At 48.4% G+C, this 23,230-nt stretch overlaps 1 protein-coding gene across 1 annotated transcript; it reads right to left on the reverse strand.

The window, feature by feature from the left end:
- Nucleotides 1-603: 603 nt before the first annotated feature.
- Nucleotides 604-13,503, reverse strand: PSMD6 (proteasome 26S subunit, non-ATPase 6). The gene is made up of 8 exons (XM_077325058.1): nt 13,247-13,503; nt 8,915-9,120; nt 6,976-7,121; nt 5,113-5,332; nt 4,518-4,626; nt 3,394-3,562; nt 2,162-2,239; nt 604-900 (listed from the first exon to the last, which is right to left on the reverse strand). The coding sequence occupies exons 1-8, from the start codon at nt 13,389-13,391 to the stop codon at nt 804-806; spliced, it is 1,170 nt and encodes a 389-aa protein (XP_077181173.1). The 5' UTR covers nt 13,392-13,503; the 3' UTR covers nt 604-803.
- Nucleotides 13,504-23,230: the final 9,727 nt, after the last annotated feature.

Raw genomic sequence — 23,230 nt, forward strand, 5'->3', positions numbered from 1 at the left:
TTGTCCCACCATGCTGATCTCTCTCTTCTCCGCTGCTCCAGACAGACGAACGCTCTGTCTCGATCTACCCTGAAAAGCTGTTGTGTGGATGGCGCCCCCCTGGCCAAGCTGCTTGCCCTGCCGCAACCCCGTGAAAGGGTCGTTCAACCCCCAAAGGGGTCCCGACCCCCAGGTTGAGAACCACTGGCCTACAAAGAACGCCTCCACTCACATCAACCCGACACTCAGCTACCATAGTATCACACCTTCACATTCTTAATCCTATGATCTACTCAAAGCTAGATAAGGGTTGTGCTTGTGCTAGGTCAGGAGTTCTAGCCCCCGTGTTACTTTCTTCCTCACTGCTCCAGCCACCTCACAGATCCTCTCTTCCCTAAGCAGCCATTCTTCAAGACAGCCTCCATTGCTCCGGCAGCCACTCCTCAAAGTTCTTTCTCTTTTGGGGGTTTCAGCATCACGAGTTACTGGAGTTCTACCAGCTCTTTGAAAACAAAGGCTTATGCCCTTGTTCTTAGCATGCACAGCAGCAGGAGATGTAAGCATCAACAGAACATTAAATAACACTGTTCCGGTCATCAAATAAACCTCTCTGCAGTCAAGGCCATTGGCTGTACTATACATTTAATAAATGAAGTTGATCTGAAAACATGAACATTTAACAGAAATGTATAACATAGCGAAGTAGTCCATAAAAACCCTAGCTCGCCATTAACTATAGAATACCGAGTTATACAACATTATTTCCAAAATGTTTCACCGTCTCAGTTACGCCATCACTTTGTGCTCTGTGCTTTTTTTTTAAGTTACATGTTAATTACTCTGGAGAGCTTCTGCACTCTGTTTAGCAGCAAGTCCCCCTTTTTGATCGTTTCTTGGTATTGCCAGTTCTTGCTGTCAGGCCTATAAAAAGAGAAAGGAATTAGTGGGAGGCTTTTGCTTTAAATCAGGGACTTTCCAGCTTTAAGCAAGTAGTAATGGCGCATGGAGCCTCTTGTGGTGCAGAGTGGTAATGCAGCCAACATGCTGTCTGAAGCTCTGACCGTGAGGCTGGGAGTCAATCCCATCAGTCGGCTCAAGGTTGACTCAGCCTTCCATCCTTCCGAGGTCGGTAAAATGAGTACCCAGCTTGCTTGCTGGGGGGTAAACGGTCATGACTGGGGAAGGCACTGGCAAACCACCCCGTATTGAGTCTGCCATGAAAACGCTAGAGGGCGTCACCCCAAGGGTCAGACGTGACTCGGTGCTTGCAAAGGGGATACTTTTACCTTTAATGGCACATGAGACTCCTTGAGTGGTTATGGGCAAGCATCTTAATGTTCCGTGCAGGATCAACCATAGTAGAATGTAGGCCACACTAGAGACCCAGAGGTCTGGCCAGGGCCCTACATATACACTAAAACATGGCTGTGGAAGTCTTCTGCTGTCTGCTAATGGCGGATGTGCAGACAAAGGAAAGGAAAGGAAGGAAGGAAGTGACAGAACCACTGATCTATACAGGGTTACCAGGTCTCCCAATGCAGGGGGAGGTGGCAGTTGGAAGGAAATTCCCCAGTGAAGGAATGGGGTTTTGGCATACCCAGCATAATGACATGGATTCTGATGCAATCTGAAAGTGACATCACCATGCCAGGTGACACTCTAGTATTCACTCACAACTCAGATTAAACCATAATTTTGGGCAAATGCTCAGGGATCAATCCCAATGAAATGAAATGAAATATCTTCTGGATCAAGTAGGACATAACAGTATTGTGCTGCATGCCCCAAACCCGCTACTTGCAGGTTTCCATGCTTGGTGACCACAGACCTACACCATAATGGCAGTAGAAGTTAAACAGAAAAGACTTTGAGCCAGTTACATACACCAACCTACTCTCATCAGTGGTGGTTGTGAAGACTAAAAACCGGATGACACGATGAGATTGTGAACACCTTTTGGCCAATTTTAACAAATATTAAATTTAAGAGGGAATTAAGAATCCAGAGTTCAGATAGGCCACCTATAAAATGGGAGGGACGTTCTGCAATGGGTTTGTTCAGAGGGTCAAACATGGCAAAGTACTTAATTCTCAATGACATTACTACCAATTTGTTAATACTACAGAATCTAGAACAAGGTGTATACAGACGCTTGGTTACAACTTGGCCAGCATACTGGTACCTGTTCGTTTCTACTATTTCGTTGACTTTGTCTATTTTGCAGTGCAGTCTCCCAGCCGCAATAAATCTTGAAAGTTCCCTGATTCAAAACAAAAAAATAAACAACCATGTCACGTGCTTCTCATTCCCACCCAAATCTCTCATTTCATGGCCAAATGTTTCGATCTACGCCTCTTCACATTAGGCACCAGCACCATCACCTTGGCTTTCCCCTCCCTTGGGATTGTGGACCCAACAGTCTTGTGGGTTGGGGGGGAGGGCAATGAACAAAATCGCCCTTTCCGTCTCTTCCCTTGGGGCAACTCCACTGACGGAAGAGAAAGGAGAGCGCCACATTGCCCAATTCTCCCCACTCAACTAACCCAGGAGTAAACTTCCCCGGAGTCGGCAAGAACTGCTGAGAGGAGGGGGAATGGGGATTCACGGCCCTCAAACGTACAGATGATGGGAACCAGCCTACGGTGTTCCATTGGAGCCTCTTATACTGCAGGCAGCCACCACCTCCTGCAAGTTCCCCACTGCCGCAAACGTGCAGCAGCAAGTGCAGCATTAAATGTCATTCTCTTAAATGTCATTCTCAAAGTCTACGAGTTCCCATTGGTAAAACTGAGTGGGGCTACGACTACTTTTGTGCCGCATCCCACCCTTTAAAATGCATAGTCTCTCTTCTCCATTCTGTATTCTGTCGGTACTATACTATTCGTTTTCTAAAATAAAACAATATATTCACAAAGACAGACAAGGGCAGGAATGGGCATGAGGCCAAATTCATTTCACATGTTAAATCTTCCACCTGCATTTCAAACGCCTGGCTGGGTGGCGTGAGAGGACACGATGTTCCAGCCAAAACGCCAAGCGATTTTTTTTTTTCTCTTTTTAAAAAACGGGGGCATTTTCAAATGGGATTTAGGTGTCCTCTGGACGGGAACCGATGAAAAATTCAAGTTAGCACTCAACTGCCCCCGATCCCATCATCGCGATTCGTAATGCTGCCCGGCTACTTAAATTACCCTCACGTAGCTTAAAAAGTTCTTGCCCCCAAGTTCAGCAAATGTAGAGGGAAATGGGTTCTTTCCCCTAATATTACTCCTACGTACTGGTCCATATTTTTAAAACAAATGGCGACTTAATTTGGACTCTGCTATCTGAACTGAACTTGATATAAATTTGTGTAGACTTCTGTTAGTCTCCCCTCCCTTCCCCACACAATCCAAAAGTAAGAGATTTACTTACTGATCTATGAACTCTACACAGACTCCAAAAGCATCTGCCATATAGCCTAGTGTAAGCGACCGGTAAGATTCTAGGAGCTGGCTGTAGGCATGAATTCTCATTTCCCGAACGTAGTAGCGATAGTGAGGCGCAAACAGCCAGTCTTTCTTCATTTCTTGCTCTACAGTGGCTGAAATGGAAAGGCAGAACAGAAATGAGGATAGCCATGTCTACCAGAGTTTACTTTTGGGGGGTCAATGGGAATGTAAAGTACACAAAGTAAGGAGATTTCTCCAAAATATTGACGGTCAGTAGCCCATGAGACAGCCTCGCCCGGCCCAACTGCTTAGGAGAGTTATTTTGGTGGTGGGGAATCTTTCTCCACACCCATAAACGGCAACAAAATTTATGCACTTCAACATGTAGTCCCGCCCACAGCCAACGGAGCCAATAATAGGAAGACAGAGGCAGGCAAAAGCAGTGCTTGTGGAAGGGGTGGTACACAGGTGAAAGACTCTTGCGTCCATGAGGACCATGAGCTCTCCCCTCCAGGATGATGTTCCAGCAAAAGCAGAGATCATTTGGAAAGTGCTCACACAGTATGGGTTGAATCTCCTCTCCTGCTCAACCCTCACTCCATCTGACAGTTTATGTTCTCAGAAGATACCAGAGGAATCTATTGTCACACCAAGCAGACACCGGCACGTGTGTGAAGAGGTGCTTGGAACAGTATCATGACATGAGGAGCACTAAGCTTTGGTTAACATTGACCATGGAACACTATGGACATCTGCAAATTGGTGTTCCGCCGGGTTCGAAGCCCAGCTAAATGTGCTGCTTGTAATCTCATCGGCTGTGTTGCCCCTCGACTCAAACTTTGTTCTGCTGCTTCAGACCAACACATCTGGCCTGCTGAATTTGTCTCTGGCCCACTCTATCTGTAGTTGGGAAACCTCAAAGCACGTTCCTCTCTTGTGGGCCAGCCCACAACCACCATGTCTGAGAATGGGAGCGCAAGAAAGGGGTAACGGCAAGTGCTGGACGGTAATGTATGTTCACCCGCAGCCTGGTTGCTGCCCGCCTCAGGTCTACTGACTCAAGACAGGCCAAGGCTGTTGCTAGGCAAAAAAAACACGCTTTCTTACCCAGTGACTGGAAGAAAACCGAATACCGGCATTCGTAGAGTGAAAAAAGATACTGCCGCACTTTGGGTAAACTGTGCAACACTTCCAGGATCTCTGCCCCTTTGATAACCTGAAAAGGTATCAGACAAAAAAAAAAAAGCAGGTCAGACATGATAGGGATTACACCAGTGGTCCCCAACCTTTTTATCACCGGGGACCGGCCAACGCTTGACAATTTTACTGAGGCCCGGCAGGCGGGGGGGGGGGGGGGTAGTCTTTTACCGAGGGACGTCGCCGCTGCCTGAGCCCCTGCTCCACTTGCTTTCCTGCTGGCACCCCTGACTTCCTGCCACCCGCTGGGGGGGGCGCTGCCAGCAGCAGCTGCACAGTGCCATGCTGAGGGGGAACCCCAGCCATGGCAGTCGCTGGAGAGCACCAAAGGTGAGCCGGCGGCAGACTGGCAGGGCAGCCCCAGAGGCAGCAGCTGGGGAGGAGGATGAGGAGGAGCCGCGGCCCGGTACTGCCTCATCTACGGACCGGGACCGGTCCCCGGACCGGGGGTTGGGGACCACTGGATTACACAACCCACCTTGGACTATGCATCTACATAGCCTACCTTCTCTCTCAGGTCCGGTCTGTCTAACGCTATCATGCTAACGTAAACTGTGTACGTTACAAAGGTTTTGTAATCCATAAGTTCGTAAGATGTAAAGGTGGAAACCGTATCCAGGAAAAGCTCTGCTGCCTGCTTGAAGTCACGGATGGCCACGCAGTAAAGACCTTGGTAGACCTTCAGGCGGTTCCGCCGATCCCAATCTCCTCCCTCTTCTATTAGACTTTGAAAGGACAAAGGGGGAGGGGGAGAGAGGGACATCATGTCTGGGCAATCCTGAGGGTCAGGCATCCTCTTACGAGCTTTTAAAACAGGAGGCAAGTGAATATTTGTGTCCCAAAATATGCCAAGTCCCAAGTACACAACACAGTCAATGTTGGTAACACCATTTAGGCTACATACAGCCCATGCCCCAAAGGTCTTTCAGATGCCCAGCCAGGTGGAAGCACAGAGATGCAGAAGCCAGTACAGAACCCAAGATTGAATTAGTGTTTTATTTAACTTGGAGGAGAAAAGGTTAGGAGCAATCACATGCAGGATGCATGTGAAGGTAAAGGTAAAGGTAAAGGTATCCCCTGTGCAAGCACGGAGTCATGTCTGACCCTTGGGGTGACGCCCTCTAGCGTTTTCATGGCAGACTCAATATGGGGTGGTTTGCCAGTGCCTTCCCCAGTCATTACCGTTTACCCCCCAGCAAGCTGGGTACTCATTTTACCAACCTCGGAAGGATGGAAGGCTGAGTCAACCTTGAGCCGGCTGCTGGGATTGAACTCCCAACCTCATGGGCAAAGCTTTCAGGCGGCTGCCTTACCACTCTGCGCCACAAGAGGCTCAAGATGCATGTGAACAGATAATAAAACTGAGATTTTGTACACACATATGCACCAGATAAATGGTTTCCAACAAATGTTTCTGCTGTTCAACAAGGGCTGAACAGCCTCTTTAGGAGAGAGGCTTTCTTTTCAGTTTCTGATTAAACACTGAAGCATAAGTATCCGAGGTTCACTGACACAAAATTTAGAGGGCAGGATAATATAACCAAGTTCCCAAGATCTTTTCTACACAAAGGAGGGATCACTCCTCTTTTCTAGAAACTATTTCAGTTCTTAACTGGGCAGTGATCACTTCTCTTTACTAGAAATGATTTCGCTTTTTGGCTTGAATGAGGATCCTCCTTGATCCATTTACTCTCTTACTCTCCTTCCCAGTCCACAGTATTCTAAACTGTCTCTTCTTCAACTGTCAACTTTAACTGACTCATTCAACAGAATTATATTCAAACTGCCTGTCACTCAAAGATTCTCAATCTCTGTTAGGCTGAACATTGGACATCCCAAACTGCTTTTCCACTTCTGCAAGATGCTGTGCAAGTAATTTCATGGCGCTACAAGTTATAAGGAGGAAAGGGGTAGGTGTTGCACAAGATCTTGCACAAGCAGAACCATGCTACGTTCACTGACATTTTCACTTACGCATTGCTGGATCCAAACCGTTTTTTTAACATGGCAAGTTATATCAACACATTGCATGTTCTGAAAGTACATTTAGGTTTTACAAGGAAGCATCACATTCCATTTTTACCCAAACCTCTGGATTTTCCAGAAACTCCCAATAGTTGTAAACCTCTTGCTCTAACTCAGTCCTTTAGTATCTCAAGAGGCAGCAAATGATCAAAGCTACTTGAAGAAGCCATCTAATTGCAAGCAGGCTAGCCCACAAATAACTCACAGAACACAGGCAAATCCAAAGGCATCCGTCCAAAGGCACCCACTAACAATGCCGCACATCATGATAACTTGCTCTAAATTCCCCTTTTGGTCCTGCAGGACCCTTCAGTTTTGGCACGATTATAAAAAAAAATTGTACCTCTTGGCTTTCTCGGTGTTCCGCGTGATGAGATCGTTGTCCATGTAAAAGAGGCCGATTCGGAGCAGGTAGAACACAATATCTAGCCGATGCCCCAGAGCCACGGTCTTGTCATATGTCTTACGAAAGGCCGTCAGAGCAGCTTCCTAACAAACAGTAGTTGGCCATGTTAAAAAGGTACAGGTCAAAGCCCCAAGAAAATTAATCTGGGACTTGATTTCTGAGTAGCTCACTTTTAACTGAGTATGACCACATTATTGGGGGGGGGGACTACTAATGGTGAAAGTCACCGAAAACTACATTTGAAAATAAAATACAAGACGAGAAGGAACACAGTTCACGTTATCACCCACCACACCTCTCTCCACCCCAGCGCCTTTTATATCAACCCCCAAATGATCTACTGTAAAGCTTTTGCCTTTCTTCAGTGACTTCCTGCCCTATACAATTTCAGCCTTCAAGGTCACAGATGTGCTGCTTATACCTTTGTACATTTTACACTAGCTCTACAGAAACACGGGCTGGGATCCAATCCTTTTGTTCTGCATATGCTGCTGTGGAGTGCCTCTTGCACCGCACATTTCCGCTTTACAAGGAGCCCCAAAGTGCCTGGAGCGAGAGGAATGTGGTTCATAGTAGAGGCAGCACATTGTAGAGCAGTGGTCTCCAACCTTTTTATCACCGGGGACCGGTCAACGCTTGACAATTTTACTGAGGGGGGTAGTCTTTTGCTGAGGAACATTGCCGCTGGCTGAGCCCCTGCTCCACTTGCTTTCCCGCTGGTGCCCCTGACTTCCTGCTGCCCACTGGGGGGTGCTGCCAGAAACAGCTGTGCAGTGCCACGCCGAGGGGGAGCCCCAGCCATGGCAGCCGCTGGAGAGCACCAAAGGTGAGCCGGTGGCAGAGTGGCAGGGCAGCCCCCAAGGCAGCAGCCAGGGAGGAGGACGAGGAGGAGATGCGGCCCGGTTCCGACTGATCCACGGACCGGTACTAGTCCCCAGACCGGGGGTTGGGGACCACTGATGTAGAGGACAAAGGAACAGGCTCCAAGTGAGAAGCTATCTAACCTAGTACTCCCCGAGATGGGAGACTTCATATCCAACTCCGCTTCCCTTTCAACACGTTACATTATTCTCCTTGGCACAAAATGATTTGCTTATAGGCTAGTCCTCACCTTATTGTCCAGCATCAAAAAAACAAGAACAAAGAATTCATGAAGAGATGAAAGCGCTAGCTATTTCTAATGACGGGGGGAGGGGGGGAAACAATGACAAGCCCTCTCAGTCTACGAGGGTCAACCATGCCAACGAACCGTCAAGCTTGCCAACACAAAGAAACACAACGCAACGCACAGGACAAAGGCTCCAAGCGAATGTAACGGCTCTGAATCCTTTGCTGTACACTTCCTTTAAAAGAGAATGTCTGTGCTACATAACCAGGTGTTTTTTTTCTGTGTGTCTGAAAATCCACCAAACGTGATAAGTCTGCGGAAGAGCGGACTGCTTCCATCTACTTCTGGCAGATCGCATTCAATGCCTGGCAAATATCTGTGTCTTAATCCTTAAGCAGAAATGCTTCTGGCGTGCTCAGGGCATTCCAGGCATATCAATTGTGCATGAAGGACAACCGTACTGGGGCTGAATCAACAGGTTTGAGGAGGTTTGCAAAGCACAGCAGACCTCCTGCCTCTATCCCACTCATGCCTCACCACTCTGCTAATCTATCTTCCGCCGGCTTCCCAGAAGAGGCAGCAACAAGGGGCTCCCTGCCAACGTTCACCTGCCAAACTGCCAGGGCGACTTAAGAAAGCCCAGTTTGGATGATCCCAAGATACTTACCTTCCTCCCTAGACTAAAGCATCATGTCTCCAGAAAGCGCCTCTACTAAACCTGTCCTAGACAGATCCCATTTGTACACATACCTGCAGCCTTTCACTTACCTTGTCCCCAATTCGGCACAGGTATTCTGCTTTGGCCATCATCGCATCACGGATTTCACTCTCCCCCAAGTTCTTCTCCGCGTCTTCCAGTTCATCGTCGAGGCGTTTCAGCTCCTCTTCGTTCGCTTTTTTCATTTTATTCAGCAACTCCGTATCCACCTGCCAGTCAAGGGACTTGCAGAGGGACTCGTAGTAGGGAGCCATGTCTGAAAGAGAGTGGAGCCCAGGGCGGGTTGAATGGCTAACCGGGCAGCCGTGGAAAAACCACAAGCCATCAACGCTGTTTCTTCCACTCAAGTCCAGCTGATAAACTGCACTTTGAGATCCAAGGCTCCACAGCCAGGAAGACTGGTCAATGTTCAATGACTGGTCAATGTACTCAGACTGATTATGTTCATGTGGGTCTGGGGCAACTGAAACTTTTCTCACACTTTCTTTCACTGTACATTGGCCACCCCTTTGAGGAATTTCTGGTTACATCCAGTGGATGGATTTTTTTTTTTTTTTACGTTTCCCATCTGTAGGTCTTTCTTGCCAGCTGCCACTGATCCTGGTATGACTTTGGGTATGGCTAAATTCCTGGGAGCAGGAACAGCCAGCATGGTGTAGTGGTTAAGAGCAGCAGGCTCTAATCTGGAGAGGCAGGTTTGATTCCCCACTCCTCCTCCACAGGCAGCCAGCTTGGTGACCTTGGGCCCGTCACAGTTCTCTCAGAGCACTCTCAGCCTCACATACCTCCTCCGTTGTGAGGAGAGGAAGGAAAAGGTGTTTGTAACCCGCTTTGGGTAGTGAAAAGCGAGTATTAAAATAAGAGCTCCTCTTCCTTCTACAGGGGCTCATGGGAACTGCAGTCCACGGAGAGCCACTTTGGCCACCCCTGCTCTAAAGGCAGGGATGGAATGACAGGGTGGCATCGCTAGGACAGGCTCTGCCTGCTGGGTGATCAAATTATTAAATTATTTAGAAGTTTAGCTGAGTCTATCTTCCCCAGTAGGTAAGAATGTGAAAGATTCCCCGAAGATGGGAGGAGCGCTGTGAATGATGATTCTTGGGTGGTTCACAGAACAGCCCTGGACTGAGATCTTGTATGCGCACCCAACCAATCTATTCCCAACAGGCCTGGCAGGGGCAACTTGCACCCATCCTGACTGCCATCGAGCCAGCTGGGGGAGGAAAGGGACCCCAGGCAGAAGCAGCTCTGAAGCTGACAACACAGATGCTGGCATCTGCTGAGGCGCTGTCCTGGCCAAGGCAGCCACAACTAAGCCAGTGTGTATTTGGCTAAACCAAGCTTCCCTCCCCCCCCCCCACCAAGTCTCACATTTCAATATTTTCTAAGCCAAACAGTTTACAGAATCTGTTTTGGCTACTAGTATAGCTGACCTGAATAAAATCCGATTGGGGGGGGGGGGGGGCTTTATCCAAGGATATTCAGTCACACCAATCAACTGGGGTGGCAGGAACTCTCAGCTCTCAACTCACCCAGGCAAAAGAAGCCGAGCCAGCCCCAGGGTAGGGCTGCTTTATTTCTAAATTGGTTTGTATCTCTGGGGTTTGTTGGACTCAGAAAAAAAATCCCAGATCCAAATACCATACTGGTTTTCAGACCCAGGATTTTTCAGAAATACCAATTTTTCCCTAGGTCCAACACACCTGATTTTTTTTGGGGGGGGGGACCCCTAGTCACTTCAGCAAGAGAAGAGGCCAATTTGCATTTATACTTGTCTCAACTTATTTGCAGGCCGCCTTGAAGGCCTGAAGCGCTAGGAAGGCAGGGCATAAACCTAGGAAATAAAACCACCCAGAGGTCAATCCCAGTGGTGCTTCAGAAGAACAGCAGCAGCACGAGAGAGTAAAGAACACAACACAGAATACTTTTTGAAGAAGACGAGGGATGGGTATGTTTAAATGCTGAGGTCCAAAAGTGGTGCGACTGTGCAAACTTTCTCCAGGGAGGTTGGGGAGGGGAGATACAGGTGTACACCAAGAAAATTAACATATTGTTGTAGTAAGCCGGTGTCCAAGATGGCAAGTCTCTAACTATCCTACATTCAGCTTAGGCCTCCTGCAATGCCATCTTGCTCTCCTCACCACACCCTTATTACTCATGCACCCGTGTGTCAGCAGAAAAGCCCAGCCTGGCTGGGGACTCTGCTGTCAAGTTTTGGAGCAGCTGCACAAGTGAACCAACAAGGATCAGGCCAGCCTCCCTTGCTTCACTGCTCACTCTCCTGTTGCCACCCCGAATCAATCTACATTTTATCCCACCCTTCTTCCAAGGCTGGCTGGATTGCATCCCCAAGTCGCCTTTCCCATTTGCTCCTCCAAAGAACTCTGGGACGTAGACAAGGCCCAGAGAGACTGACTGTGCAATTCCATACTGTTATTCCAAAATATGGGGTTCGACTGGAGTGGCTACACACTGTGAATGGCCAACAACTGCAGGGCTGAGTGGGTACTCTAAAAGGTAAAGGTATCCCCTGTGCAAGCACCGAGTCATGTCTGACCCTTGGGGAGACGCCCTCCAGCGTTTTCATGGCAGACTCAACACGGGGTGGTTTGCCAGTGCCTTCCCCAGTCATTACCGTTTACCCCCCAGCAAGCTGGGTACTCATTTTACCAACCTCAGAAGGATGGAAGGCTGAGTCAACCTTGAGCCGGCTGCTGGGATCGAACTCCCAGCATCATGGGCAGAGCTTTCAGGCTGCATGTCTGCTGCCTTGCCACTCTGCGCCACAAGAGGCTCTTGTGGGTATTCTAGGCCTCAATATTCTACTACTCAATACTTTCCTCCCTATCCTTCCCCTATCCCACTCTTTCTTTGCCTCCCATCTTATTTCGTGACCCCACTGAACAGGGACCATATAATTGCTTATTCTCACCAGCACACAAATGTGTATGCACAGACAGTTGCTGGCACCTATATGCCAAGCCCCAGATTAATGTCAGAAGGCTACCAGGCTACAAAGGGACAGAGCAGGAAAAATGGGGGCAAGCAAGGAGGAGGGCAGAAGGACCAACACACAGAAGGAAATGGCAGAGACTGGAAGGGAGATATTGAGAGCTGAAATAACAGGCATGAGGGCAAGAAGCAACACAATACACAGATAAGGAAGAGGCAATGACTAAAATTACATATTACTGGATAATGTGCAACCATTTCCCAGTAACTATTCTTCTATGTGAACAAGTCAATCCACCTGCAAGTTACTTCTATAGCATAACATGGTATAATATCCAAGCGATCTAGTACAATGTAACTGTCATTTATTTCCTGAAATGGCCAATCCACAGAAGGAAACCCAGCTGTCAATTCTTGCTACAGCAGAATGACAGCACAATAACGGATATTGACAAAAACAGCCATAGAAAGGAAAGTACAGAGACAGTATTCTGAACTTCCATTCAGCTCTCCCAATCTTCCTGGCTGCCCCCATTCCCCTGGGGCAGCATTTCAGCTTTTGAGGCTGCCATGGTGGAGGCATGTTGAAAAGCCACCCCCTGCACACACACCTGCACCCATGCAAATTCTGAGCAGGATCTGAACCAGTGGTCACATCCCTACATCACCAGGCAATCATTCACAACTGGATCTGGGCCTCGAAGGGTGCAAGACTCCTATTTGAATGCCCTTGTAAACTTCTAACGATCAGACCTTAGCCTGCCTCTTGGTACCCAGTTCTCATTGGCTGGTTCAGAATATCATTCTGATCAGCTCCTGTCAAATTCTGGGCTATGTCTGTCACAGGCATGGACTACAAATCTTCCCCCAAAAAGTCACATTTGGAGGGCGGGGATTTTAAACCTGGAGAAATAGCAGCTGATTGCTCCAAAAAGGCTTAAGAGCTGGAGGGTTTTATACCCCACTTTTATACAAACACCTTTCCCTTCCTCTCTGCAAGAGGCACCCTATGAGAGGGGGGAGGGGCGAAGAGAGCTCTAAGAGAACTGCTCTACAAGGACAACTCTAAGACAACGCTGACTGTACCCAAGGGGAGCCCACTGGCTGAAGGCGCAGGAGGAAAGGAGAATCAGACGCGACTCTCCAGATCGGAGCCCGCCACTCTTTAACCCTTGCCGCACGGGTGCAACTCCCGAGGTTTCTCCCGCCGCCTCCGCGTCTGCCCTCGAGGCGGCATGCAGCACGAGGCTCCGACCCGACTGGAAGGCGGCACGACGCGCCCGGGCCGCCCACTCAGTCCCCACCCCGCCTTCCTCGCGAGGCGGCCGGGCCAAGCAAAGCCTCCCGGGACCACAGAGCGGGCACGGGCCGAGCCCTCCCCGCGGAGGCGGCCAGGGCAGGGCAGGGCGAGCGCGGCGGCGGCTCCTCACCGTGCTGGCGGATGGCGGCCATGAGCTCCTGGCGCACGACGGGGTCCGGGCGCTGCGGCTGCAGGCTGAGGAGGAAGCGGAGCTGGGCGATGCGGAGGTCCGGGTTCTTGGGCAGGCCCTCCTCTTCCAGGTTCTCCAGCGGCATCGCGGCCAAGGCGGGCGGGCGGGCGGAGGAACGGGGCGCGAGGGAGAGCAGCAGGCACCAGCCGCCGGGGCCAGGGAGTGACTCAGCCTCCCACCCGGAAACGGAAGGAGCGCCGCCGGAAGGCCGCTCTCTCCTTCTCTCGCTCGCTCTGCGCCGGCCGCGGCGGACCCAAGGGGAGCCCTTTCGGAGCGAGACGGCCGCGCACGGCCGGCAGCAGAGCGCGCACAGACGCCCATGTGCGGGGCGAGAGGGGCGGAAGCGCCTGGGAGAAGCGAGCGGGTGTTAAAGAGAAAAGGGAAAGCAGCGGTCTAGACCAGGAGTAGTCAAACTGCGGCCCTCCAGATGTCCATGGACTACAATTCCCAGGAGCCCCTGCCAGCGTTCGCTGGCAGGGGCTCCTGGGAATTGTAGTCCATGGGCATCTGGAGGGCCGCAGTTTGACAATCTAGACCAGGGGTAGTCAAACTTCGGCCCTCCAGATGTCCATGGACCACAATTCCCAGAAGCCCCTGCCAGCGAATGCTGGCAGGGGCTTCTGGGAATTGTAGTCCATGGACATCTGGAGGGCCGCAGTTTGACTACCCCTGATCTAGACAGATTCCACCACCCCACTGTCGTTGGGGTGCTTTATAATCGTGATCCTTCTGCTACTGTTCTGTTTTCCTGTGCTTAAAAACAAAATCGAGCTTCTGTGCTTGGAATTTACGCACGTTTTCCATGTGTATCATTTCTTTGTGCAGTGATTTGTGTATATAATAATCGGCATCTATACTCCCCCCCCCCCTCGTTTAAGCTGTGGGGTTCTTTCATTGTTCTGCCTCGTGCGGCATTCGGAAAGCAGCCTTCCCCTATTGCATTCCTACCAGATGGCATTCCAGCGCTCCCCACCCCTCCAAGTGCTGCTTCGCAAAGGCATCACCTGTTGAACACCTGCCAGATGGCCTTGCAGTGCACCCCCCAAGGTGCTGTTTTGCAGAGGCTTCATCGGCCTGCCAGATGGCATGGCAGCGCTTGGATCGAGATTTGGGAGGCGCGCATGGAGGTCCCCAAAGCCCCCGGACAGTTCCCCCGTTCGACCCTCCCGCCTTCTCCTTCCTGAAACCCCCAAACAGCCGCTCGGGGAGCAGCTTCAGCTAAAAGCATGGCTTGTTTGTATTTTAAACATTTCTAGCTGTAGCTCTCCAGGAGAACCGGAACGGAAAACTGTCGCATATCGAGAGTGGCGCCTGCAGCGACTTCAAGGGGTGGCGGAGCCGATCTGCCTGGAGCAGAAGTTGTTGTAGGGCAGAATTTGTGTCTCCAGGGGGAATGGGACAACTAGATGGACAGGGGGTCTTCCAAGTTGCAAGGCAGCAGGGCCTAAATGTATGCAAGCAGGAAAGTGCAAGAGTCCAATGGAGGACTAGCAAGATTTGTGGCAGGGTAGGAGCTTTCCGGAGTCACGGAAGCTTAGGGTTGCCAGCTGTAGGTTGGGAAATGCCTGGGGACTTTTAGGGATGGAGCCAGGAGTGGGTGGATTTAGGGTGGGAAGGGATTATGCTATGGAGCCCACCCTCCAAGGCAGCCATTTTCTCCTGGGTAACTGATCTCTGTAGCCTGGAAATGAACTGTCAAACTGAGGAACCCCCAGGTCTTACCTAGGTAAAGGTAAAGGTATCCCCTGTGCACACACCAAGTCATGTCTGACCCTTGGGGTGTCGCTCTCCAGCGTTTTCATGGCAGACTCAATACGGGGTGGTTTGCCAGTGCCTTCCCCAGTCATTACCGTTTATCCCCCAGCAAGCTGGGTACTCATTTTACCGACCTCGGAAGGATGGAAGGCTGAGTCAACCTTGAGCCGGCTGCAGGGATTGAACTCCCAGCCTCATGGGCAGAGCTTTCAGACTGCATGTCTGCTGCCTTACCATTCTGCACCACAAGAGTCTTACCTAGGGACTGGCATCCCCGTAGCTCCTACCCTGCCAAGAATATTGTGTCTTTTAAGATGCTCCTTTCTAGTGCTACAGACAGACTTAACCCAGCCACCCAAATTGATCCAGATCTATAGCAGATAAAGATATAATGAAATACTGTAATAATTATAGTTATTTATAGTCTGCCTTTCTCACTGGCACCCAAGGTAGATTGCAAGAATGATTTTAAAAATTCAGTCAGTAATCAGCTTATGATAAAAGCAGAAAATCAGTGAGCACATTGCAACATGTGATAACAGTTAATCTAACAGCAAAAAGTCCTGCATTCAGGTTATGTGCTCTCAAGCCACTTCAGATGCATGATGACCGTTTCTATTAATGACCTCCAAAGCATCTATCTTTAACCACCTTGCTTAGGTCTTGCGAACTGAGGGTCTTGGGTTCCTTGACAGAATTTGCAACTTGCTGCTAGTGCTCACTGTAGTTGCATTACAAACATCATAACCTTCATGATCTCTGTTATTTGTTATAGCCTGAATTTTATTTGCATTGTACAGCTATTGTTTTTGTTTTTTTGTATACACATGGGCCAGCCCTCTTTTTCTTGTCCACTGTATACTATTTCGTGAGCTCCTTTCTTTAACACCATTTAACTATATCCGTGAGACATTGGCTCAAAGTAGAGCTGTCAGCCTCCAGATGGGACGTGGAGATCACCCAGATTTACAGCTCATCTCCAGACCACAGAAATCAGTTCCCCTGAAGAGAGTGGATGCTTTGGAGGGTGGATCCTGTGGCATTGTACCCCATTGAGTTCCCAGACTCCATCCCCAAATCCCCAAGGGCTTCCCAGCCTGGATCTGGCAGCCCTACCCCTCGGTCCCCTCGCAGGGACAGGGGGTGGGGTGGCAATCCTCGCTCAGAGTCTCTATCACATCACCAACTGATTCAGATAAGGAGGGATAGTCAACCTGTGGTCTTCCAGATGTGCATGAACGACAATTCCCATGAGCAAATGCTGGCAGGGGCTCATGGGAATTGTCCATGCACATCTGGAGGACCACAGGTTGACTATCCCTGAGATAAGGAACTATACAGCTGGATGTCATGAGTATATCGAGGACACCTTGTTCCAAAATGACTAATGATTTATCCTAAGTGCTTAACATAGTGATTGAAGAGCACAAAGGACAAGCCTGAGCCTTCTGGAATCCCACAAGGCAGTTCCCACTCTAAAAAACAATCACAGATCCCATGGCCCTTCTGGAGTCTTACCCATTTCGATTGTAGCATTTTGGGGAACTGGAGACCATTGGCTAATCTTTAAGGTGCCAAGAGCCTCCTGATGAATTTTGCTGCAGGTACTGTTCTGTGGCAGCCTTGTCTTTCTAGCCATGCTAATTAAACACCCAAAGCGGGGGGAAAGGTAATTCGCTGTTCCGATTAAGGAATAAATGGATGGAAGGGAATTTGCTGTTAAAATTTAATTTGGCAATTTCACATCAGAGGCTTTGAAGCCTGTTTCCACCCATGGTTTCTGAACGCTGCCAGCTGTTTGTGTATTTCTTTTAATGGAGCAGTTTACTGGCCTTCAAAATCCTGTCCTTTCTTCAGTTCCCTCCCACTGTCCTTTGGTTAAGCACCGTATTGCTTTAGAAGTCTGTGTGTTGTTAATCAGACAGACACAGTTGTTCAGCTTAAGGCCATCTTTCTTCCACAGGAAATGTGCCTCCCATCCAGCAGCTCTTCGAATCAGTGTTGTGTGTTTTTTTCCATACAGCTCACCGAAACCAAAATTAGACAAGGAGAAGGAGAAGTAGTAGTTGTAGCAGCTCTGGACTGTTGCACCTCTGTGGTCCTGCAGATAGACTGACACAGCTACTCACCTTGATCTGTTGCGTAGAGTGTATACACAAGCATTAAACATGACCTTATCCCAAGTCAGTCCATTATTATATTGAACTCAAGGTTATCTACTCAAGACTGATAGAAGCTCTCTGAAGTTTCAGGCACAGATCTGTCACTTGACCTCTGAGGTTAATACTGACCTCTGAAGAGGACCTGTAAAGGTCAAAACACATTAAGTCTTTGGATCTATGCAACTAATAGTCTGAATATATGCAACGAATAGTGGTGTGACCTACAGAAATGTCACTCCCTGCTGTTTTTATCGTTTTTACTATTTTTATATAGTTGAGCTCCTTAAATGAAATACAAATGATAATATTTACATTACACGCATTTTTGGTTTTCTCAGCCTTTTTAGGTTCCCTGGAGAAAATGGCTGTGACCTCCACAGCATTATGCTCCCCACTCCCACTCCCAAATCCTGCCCACTCCCAGTTCGACCCTCAAAGTCTTGAGATATTTCCCATCCCCGAGCTGGCAACCCTATTTTGGGTACCCAGGGATGGATCCACACTTGAAGTCTCCTTGTTCCTCCTCCTCCTTCTCCTCCTTCTCCTCCTTTGCCCTCTTCCCTCTAGCCCCAACAGGCTTTTTCCCTCTAGCCCCAACAGGCTTTTTGATTCCTCTCAATAGGAAGTTTTTAGCCAATAGGGAGTTTCTAGCCATTTATTATTTGACATGAGGAAATGTGCTCAGTTATGGAACATATCTTTGCATGCTCATGATCCCAGGTTCTGTCCTGGCATCTCCTGTCGGTGATAGGAAAGGTAATATGAAAGGGCTTAACTTGAGACCCTGCGAGAGACATTCTCAGTCAGAGTAGAGTAGACAATGCTACCTGTTATTTATGTGGACAGAATGGTACTAATGTAAGCCACTATGCAAATCAAGTTTTGAAAGTTAAGCAATCATAGACCAAAATCCAACCTTTCTCAACTATTTTACCATTGAGAAATCCCTGAAACATTCTTCGGGCTTTGAGAAACCCCTGAGGTGGCATGATCATGCAGAATATGGTTGGGAAGCATAGTTGTGTACATGCAAACCCAGGCCCCCTCCCCTTCCCACCCCATCATTGGCCATTTTGGAGAAGGGGGGATCAACATGACCATATATGTTGGTCATGTCACGATAACAGATTTTTTTAAATATATAAAAAAATAAGCTCCCACTCATTCGGGAAACCCTTCCAAGGTCATCAAGAAACCCCATGGTTTCGCAAAACCTTGGTTGAGAAAGGCTGCCATAAGGGCCAATCAAGGCTCTTGGCAGGCCAATTAAAGTGTATATAAGTTCGTAGTTCTCTTGTTCAGTATTGTTGGTGTTGGTTGGTGTTTGCCTCAATAAAAGAGCTGTATTTTTGAAGAACTTTAGAGTCTGTCTACCAAACCCGCAGACTTATTACTACCCCTGGTAGACTTGGTATAGAGGGCATTCACATCTGAACATTCTCTTGCTACAATATAACCTTTCTAGAATTGTGAGGCATATCTGTAATTAAGGCAGTGTCCAATTCCTGTCTGTCTTGACTATAAAGTTCCCCACCACTACTGCCTTCTGGCTTTGAATGCCACAATCTTCATTGCATTTCAGCCTCGTTGAAAACCACCAGATGGCACTGTGTTAATGCTCATCATGGGGACTACTTAGCGTGGCGCCCACATCACTGGAGGAAATTCGGAATGTAGGAGGCAGTTGTTCGTTGACAGGTGCAGTGCAAAGAATCACATAAGGACCACATCTCTGTGTAATTTCTTTTACAGCAGAATGGCAGGTCCCCAGTTTGTACCTCTTATTTTTATGTTGCAAGCTTAGTCACCAGAGATTTCAAAGAAAGCTGAAATGAAGCGAAGGTACCTTATGGATAGTTGTATGTTTCCCCAGGTCAAAAAGAACTGGGAGGGGGGAGAATTTTAACCCTGTCTTCCCTAGCACCATGGTCTCAAACCAGTTCATCCTCTCCCCCCCTCCCCCCAACATTTCCCTTTTAAAAAAAGATTTTCGGCAAGCTGCTATTCAAGGATGTTGGCTTGCTTCACCCCCATCTTTCCCTAATGCCACTCTGCACAATGTTAACATTAATTGTTACCAGACAAACTCCACTTTGCAAGACAAGACAATATGTCCAGGCTTCTTTACAGGGCAATCTCAAAAGCTCTTTCCTAGGAGAAAGCCCCATTGAATAGACTCTTATACTCTGGTCTTATATTGGCTTCAGTGGATTGTGAAGGGTCTAACTCTGTTTAGGATTTTATGACAAGTATGACAAGTATGTTGTCATCCACCACCTTAAACAAAATCTCTGGCTCAGATCTACTTGGCTAATTTGCGATTTATTAGAAGAAAGAATAACGTTGTTGCTTTTCTGGATAACTAGACGATACTGTGGTTACAATTTCCGCCGCTCTTAACCACGACACCGAGCCGGAAATGAAGTGACGTGAGGAAACCACCAGATTCTCCAGTTTAACATGCAGCAGAAGAACATGCAGCAGCAGAAGGGAGCCTACAGGGTTCCCTGTCCTCCCCCCCTATGTGTTCCTCTCCCAGTTCCTGGCTTCTTAACCCTTACTGATTTCTCCTGTCTTTAGTGCATTGTTGTTGTTATGTGCGAAGTCGTGTCCGACCCATCGCGACCCCATGGACAATGATCCTCCAGGCCTTCCTGCCTTCTACCATTCCCCGGAGTCCATTTAAGTTTGCACCTACTGCTTCAGTGACTCCATCCAGCCACCTCATTCTCTGTCGTCCCCTTCTTCTTTTGCCCTCGATCGCTCCCAGCATTAGGCTCTTCTCCAGGGAGTCCTTCCTTCAGTGCATAGCTAATGGTAATTCTCCAACTGTTCTTTCCACATGTGTATATCCCTAACTGACAGTGCAATCCTATGAATTGTTACTCTGGTTGATGCCCATTGATTTAAACGAGAACAGGGCAATGGACCAGACAAATCGCTTATGACAACGGCATTGTGAGTCTCTTTGCGGGAACTGCTCCTTAAGCGCACCTTCATTTGGGGCTTGTTCTCCGTTGGCTTTATCTGAGGAATGCAGAGAAGAAAGGACAAATACAAAGAAGGAAGATTAATTTGTCCTTCCAAGATGACCCACAGCTGGCGGAGCGGCCCAAGATATGCATCTGTACAGAACGTTACAAGACAAAATTTATCGCTTTTATTTTGGTGACACAGACAAAGTGCACGAAGGGGATAAGGAACAGAGAAAAGACAAGCGCATGCACGCACGCACACACACGCACGCACACACACTCATATTGCAGCCGGAAATGAATGGACTCCAGTGACTCAGAAATCTCATTTCTGACCACAAAAACTGAAAGCTGCAATCCAAGTGAGCAATCAAGACTCCCGTGTTCTGGAGGAAACTCAGTAGGATTTGATGTCCCCTCAGGGTGTAATCCGAAGAATCTTTGCCTGAGAGTAAGAGCCACTGCTAAAACGGGACATTTCTGAGAAGGCCTTCTTAGGGTTGCTTTCCATGTTTAGCACCACAGATGTGCCACAGGTGCTGCAGAAAACTGAGACGCAACGTGACACTGCAGCTAAGACTATGACTGTTTCCGCACTAGGGATATCATTCAAATTTGTGTTTTTAAAGGGTCACGTTTTTTGTCCATTTCCACACTGAAATTTGCCTCTTTGAGCATAGACCAGACTGGCACCCTCACTTGCCCCACAGCAAAAGAATCCCCAGAAAACCGCTTTTCATTTTTTAAAGCAGGGACTAATGGGGACTAATTTGGGGTTCCCCTAAGCAGAAATGCCTGCAATTGGGTTTTCCCCGCGCCCGCCATTTTGTGTTGTTTGGGAACAACCCTTTCCTCATCATCATCTTCCTCCCCCTCTCCCCCTTTCCTCAGTTTGGAAAAATCTCCCTTAAAAAAAAAGGGCCGGTGTGTGATCGCATTACAACGCTGTTTCTAAGTTTTAAAAAAATCAGTCTTGCAATCTTACACCAGGGCCGATTCTGCTTAGCTTCCAAGATCTGATGGACTCAACTAGCCTGGCCGATCCAGGATACGCCGAGCAGAATTACACCCTTCCCTTTCTTCCGAAGCCATGAAGTCTGCTTTCAATGACACTCCTAGTAAATCAGAGGGTGCAAGGGAAGGAAAATAGTGCCAGGTATGGGGCTTGATCCCGCTGTGCCAACCGTGGCTTGACAGGGCATATGGTGTTTGCAGTTACAGTCATATACAAAGTGCCAGTTGACCTACCACTACCAGAATGTACCATACAAAGCAGCTTAGGAGAAGAAGAGCTGCTTTTTTTATATACCCTGCTTTTCACTGCTCAATGGAGTCTCCAAGCAGCTTACAATTGCCTTCCCTTCCTCTCCCCACAACGGACACCCTGTGAGGCAGGAAACCTCTGAGCCTTTGTGAACTGGGACTGGCCCAAGGTCACCCAGCTTGGCTGCATGTGAAGAAGTGAGGAATCAAACCCGGTGCTTCATATTAGAAGCCACCACCTAGCATGGTATTGTTTCCAAACAGCCAGAAGATGGCAGTGTCCCAGAATTATGCTGTATTTCAAAACGTTTCTGCTATTATCCCATTGTGAAGGCCCTTGGCCAGTACAATGAAATCAATCTCTCTCTTTCTCTGGTCTGTTTCCCTCCAATATTGCTTAACTAGCAAAACTGAAGCATATGCAGTTCTCCCAGTTGGAATATACAAGATGTGCATAACTGAGCAGACTATAAAGAGTGTCCTGCAGGGGGCATCGGAGGAGATGTATATCTAGCATAGATAGGATAGGAACTTCCTAATGATTTTCAAATTATCTCCTCCAGTGTCCTGATTGACTCAGCAGAAGACTTCCTCCTCCTTTGAACATGCTTCCTCCCTGCTTGCCTCCAGAGCAACAGATGAACAGAAGAATGACTGAAGACAATAATTAGAAGAGTTAGTTCTCTCTCTCTCCCCCCCCTCTCTCTCCCCCCCCCTTTCTAAACAAAGTTGTTTCTCTTTTTAATGAAGGTGATTTTATTCTTTAAGCCGTCCGGAGCTCTTGCATATTCAAGTTCTGCCAGCACTCCCTTCCTCTATTTCATCCTCAAAACCACATTGTGAGATAGGTTAGGCTGGGAGAGTCCGGGAGGTCCAAGGTCATCTGGCAAGCTTCCAATGCAAGCTGGAGAGCTGGATTAGGGCTTGCCCAGTTCTGTTCTTACCACTACACCATCAGCGCCATTTGGCCTGCCCAGGCAGCCGGCGTGGGGTACTTACTGGAAGCAGAGAGTTTCCATCCACATTTCACCGATGTGCCCATGAAAACTCTATGGTAGAATTAGCTTCTACCGTAGAATTAGAATATAGGTGAGTGAGACCACTTCTGAATATTCTTCCATGGAAAATCCTCTCTGCAGTCAGAAAGCTGGTGCACCAGGGACATAGATGCCAACCCTGGGCCTGCTGAATTTGATTTCTCTTTGTAAGGAAATTTTAACAACAGCTGTCCAGGGCTGGTAGCCAGCAGCAGCAAAGTAGGCTGTCCAGGAGCCATGGAAAGCAACCTAGGGGCCTGCAAAAGGAGGCAACTCTCCTAGACAGCCCTAGGAGAGAGTAGAGGCCTGAGGGAAGCATGAAAGGCGGGGTAGTCAGGGGTAGTAGGGGGGAGGGCTGTAGAACATACATGGGCCAAGCACACCGCCCTTGGAAACAAATGGGAGGGCAGAAGGCACAGGGACTCCAAGGGATGCGCCTTGGTGCTGGGCCCTGTCCTTCCCTCAAACTCAGCCCCATGGCTATTGGGGTTCTAATCCAGGCCTTCTATCTGCATTTGACCAGTGAGAAGTAATTTTTTAAACATTTAATTTGGAGGCAGTAAAATGGCAAGATGAAGTCACCAGTGGAAAATGTGAGGGATAGATCTACTAAAAATCAAATACTCCTATTTTGCTTTATATGTTTAGTAGAGCAGTCAAGGTATTTGGGTTAACAGATATCTGGAGATGGGGTAAGTATAGAGAAAGGGATTGTGCTCAGTATTCAGCGGC

The sequence above is a fragment of the Paroedura picta genome, chromosome 3 (assembly GCF_049243985.1).
Source record: "Paroedura picta isolate Pp20150507F chromosome 3, Ppicta_v3.0, whole genome shotgun sequence".
NCBI classification, from domain to species: Eukaryota; Metazoa; Chordata; class Lepidosauria; order Squamata; family Gekkonidae; genus Paroedura; species Paroedura picta.

Excerpts from the sequence above, each read along its gene's own strand:
- PSMD6 (XM_077325058.1), bottom strand. The coding sequence starts at position 13,391 with ATGCCGCTGGAGAACCTGGAAGAGGAGGGCCTGCCCAAGAACCCGGAC. Across the intron at positions 5,333-6,975 it reads AACACCGAGAAAGCCAAGAG|TCTAATAGAAGAGGGAGGAG; the intron begins GTACAATTTTTT and ends GTCCTTTCAAAG. Across the intron at positions 2,240-3,393 it reads TGTGTAGAGTTCATAGATCA|GGAACTTTCAAGATTTATTG; the intron begins GTAAGTAAATCT and ends GTTTTGAATCAG.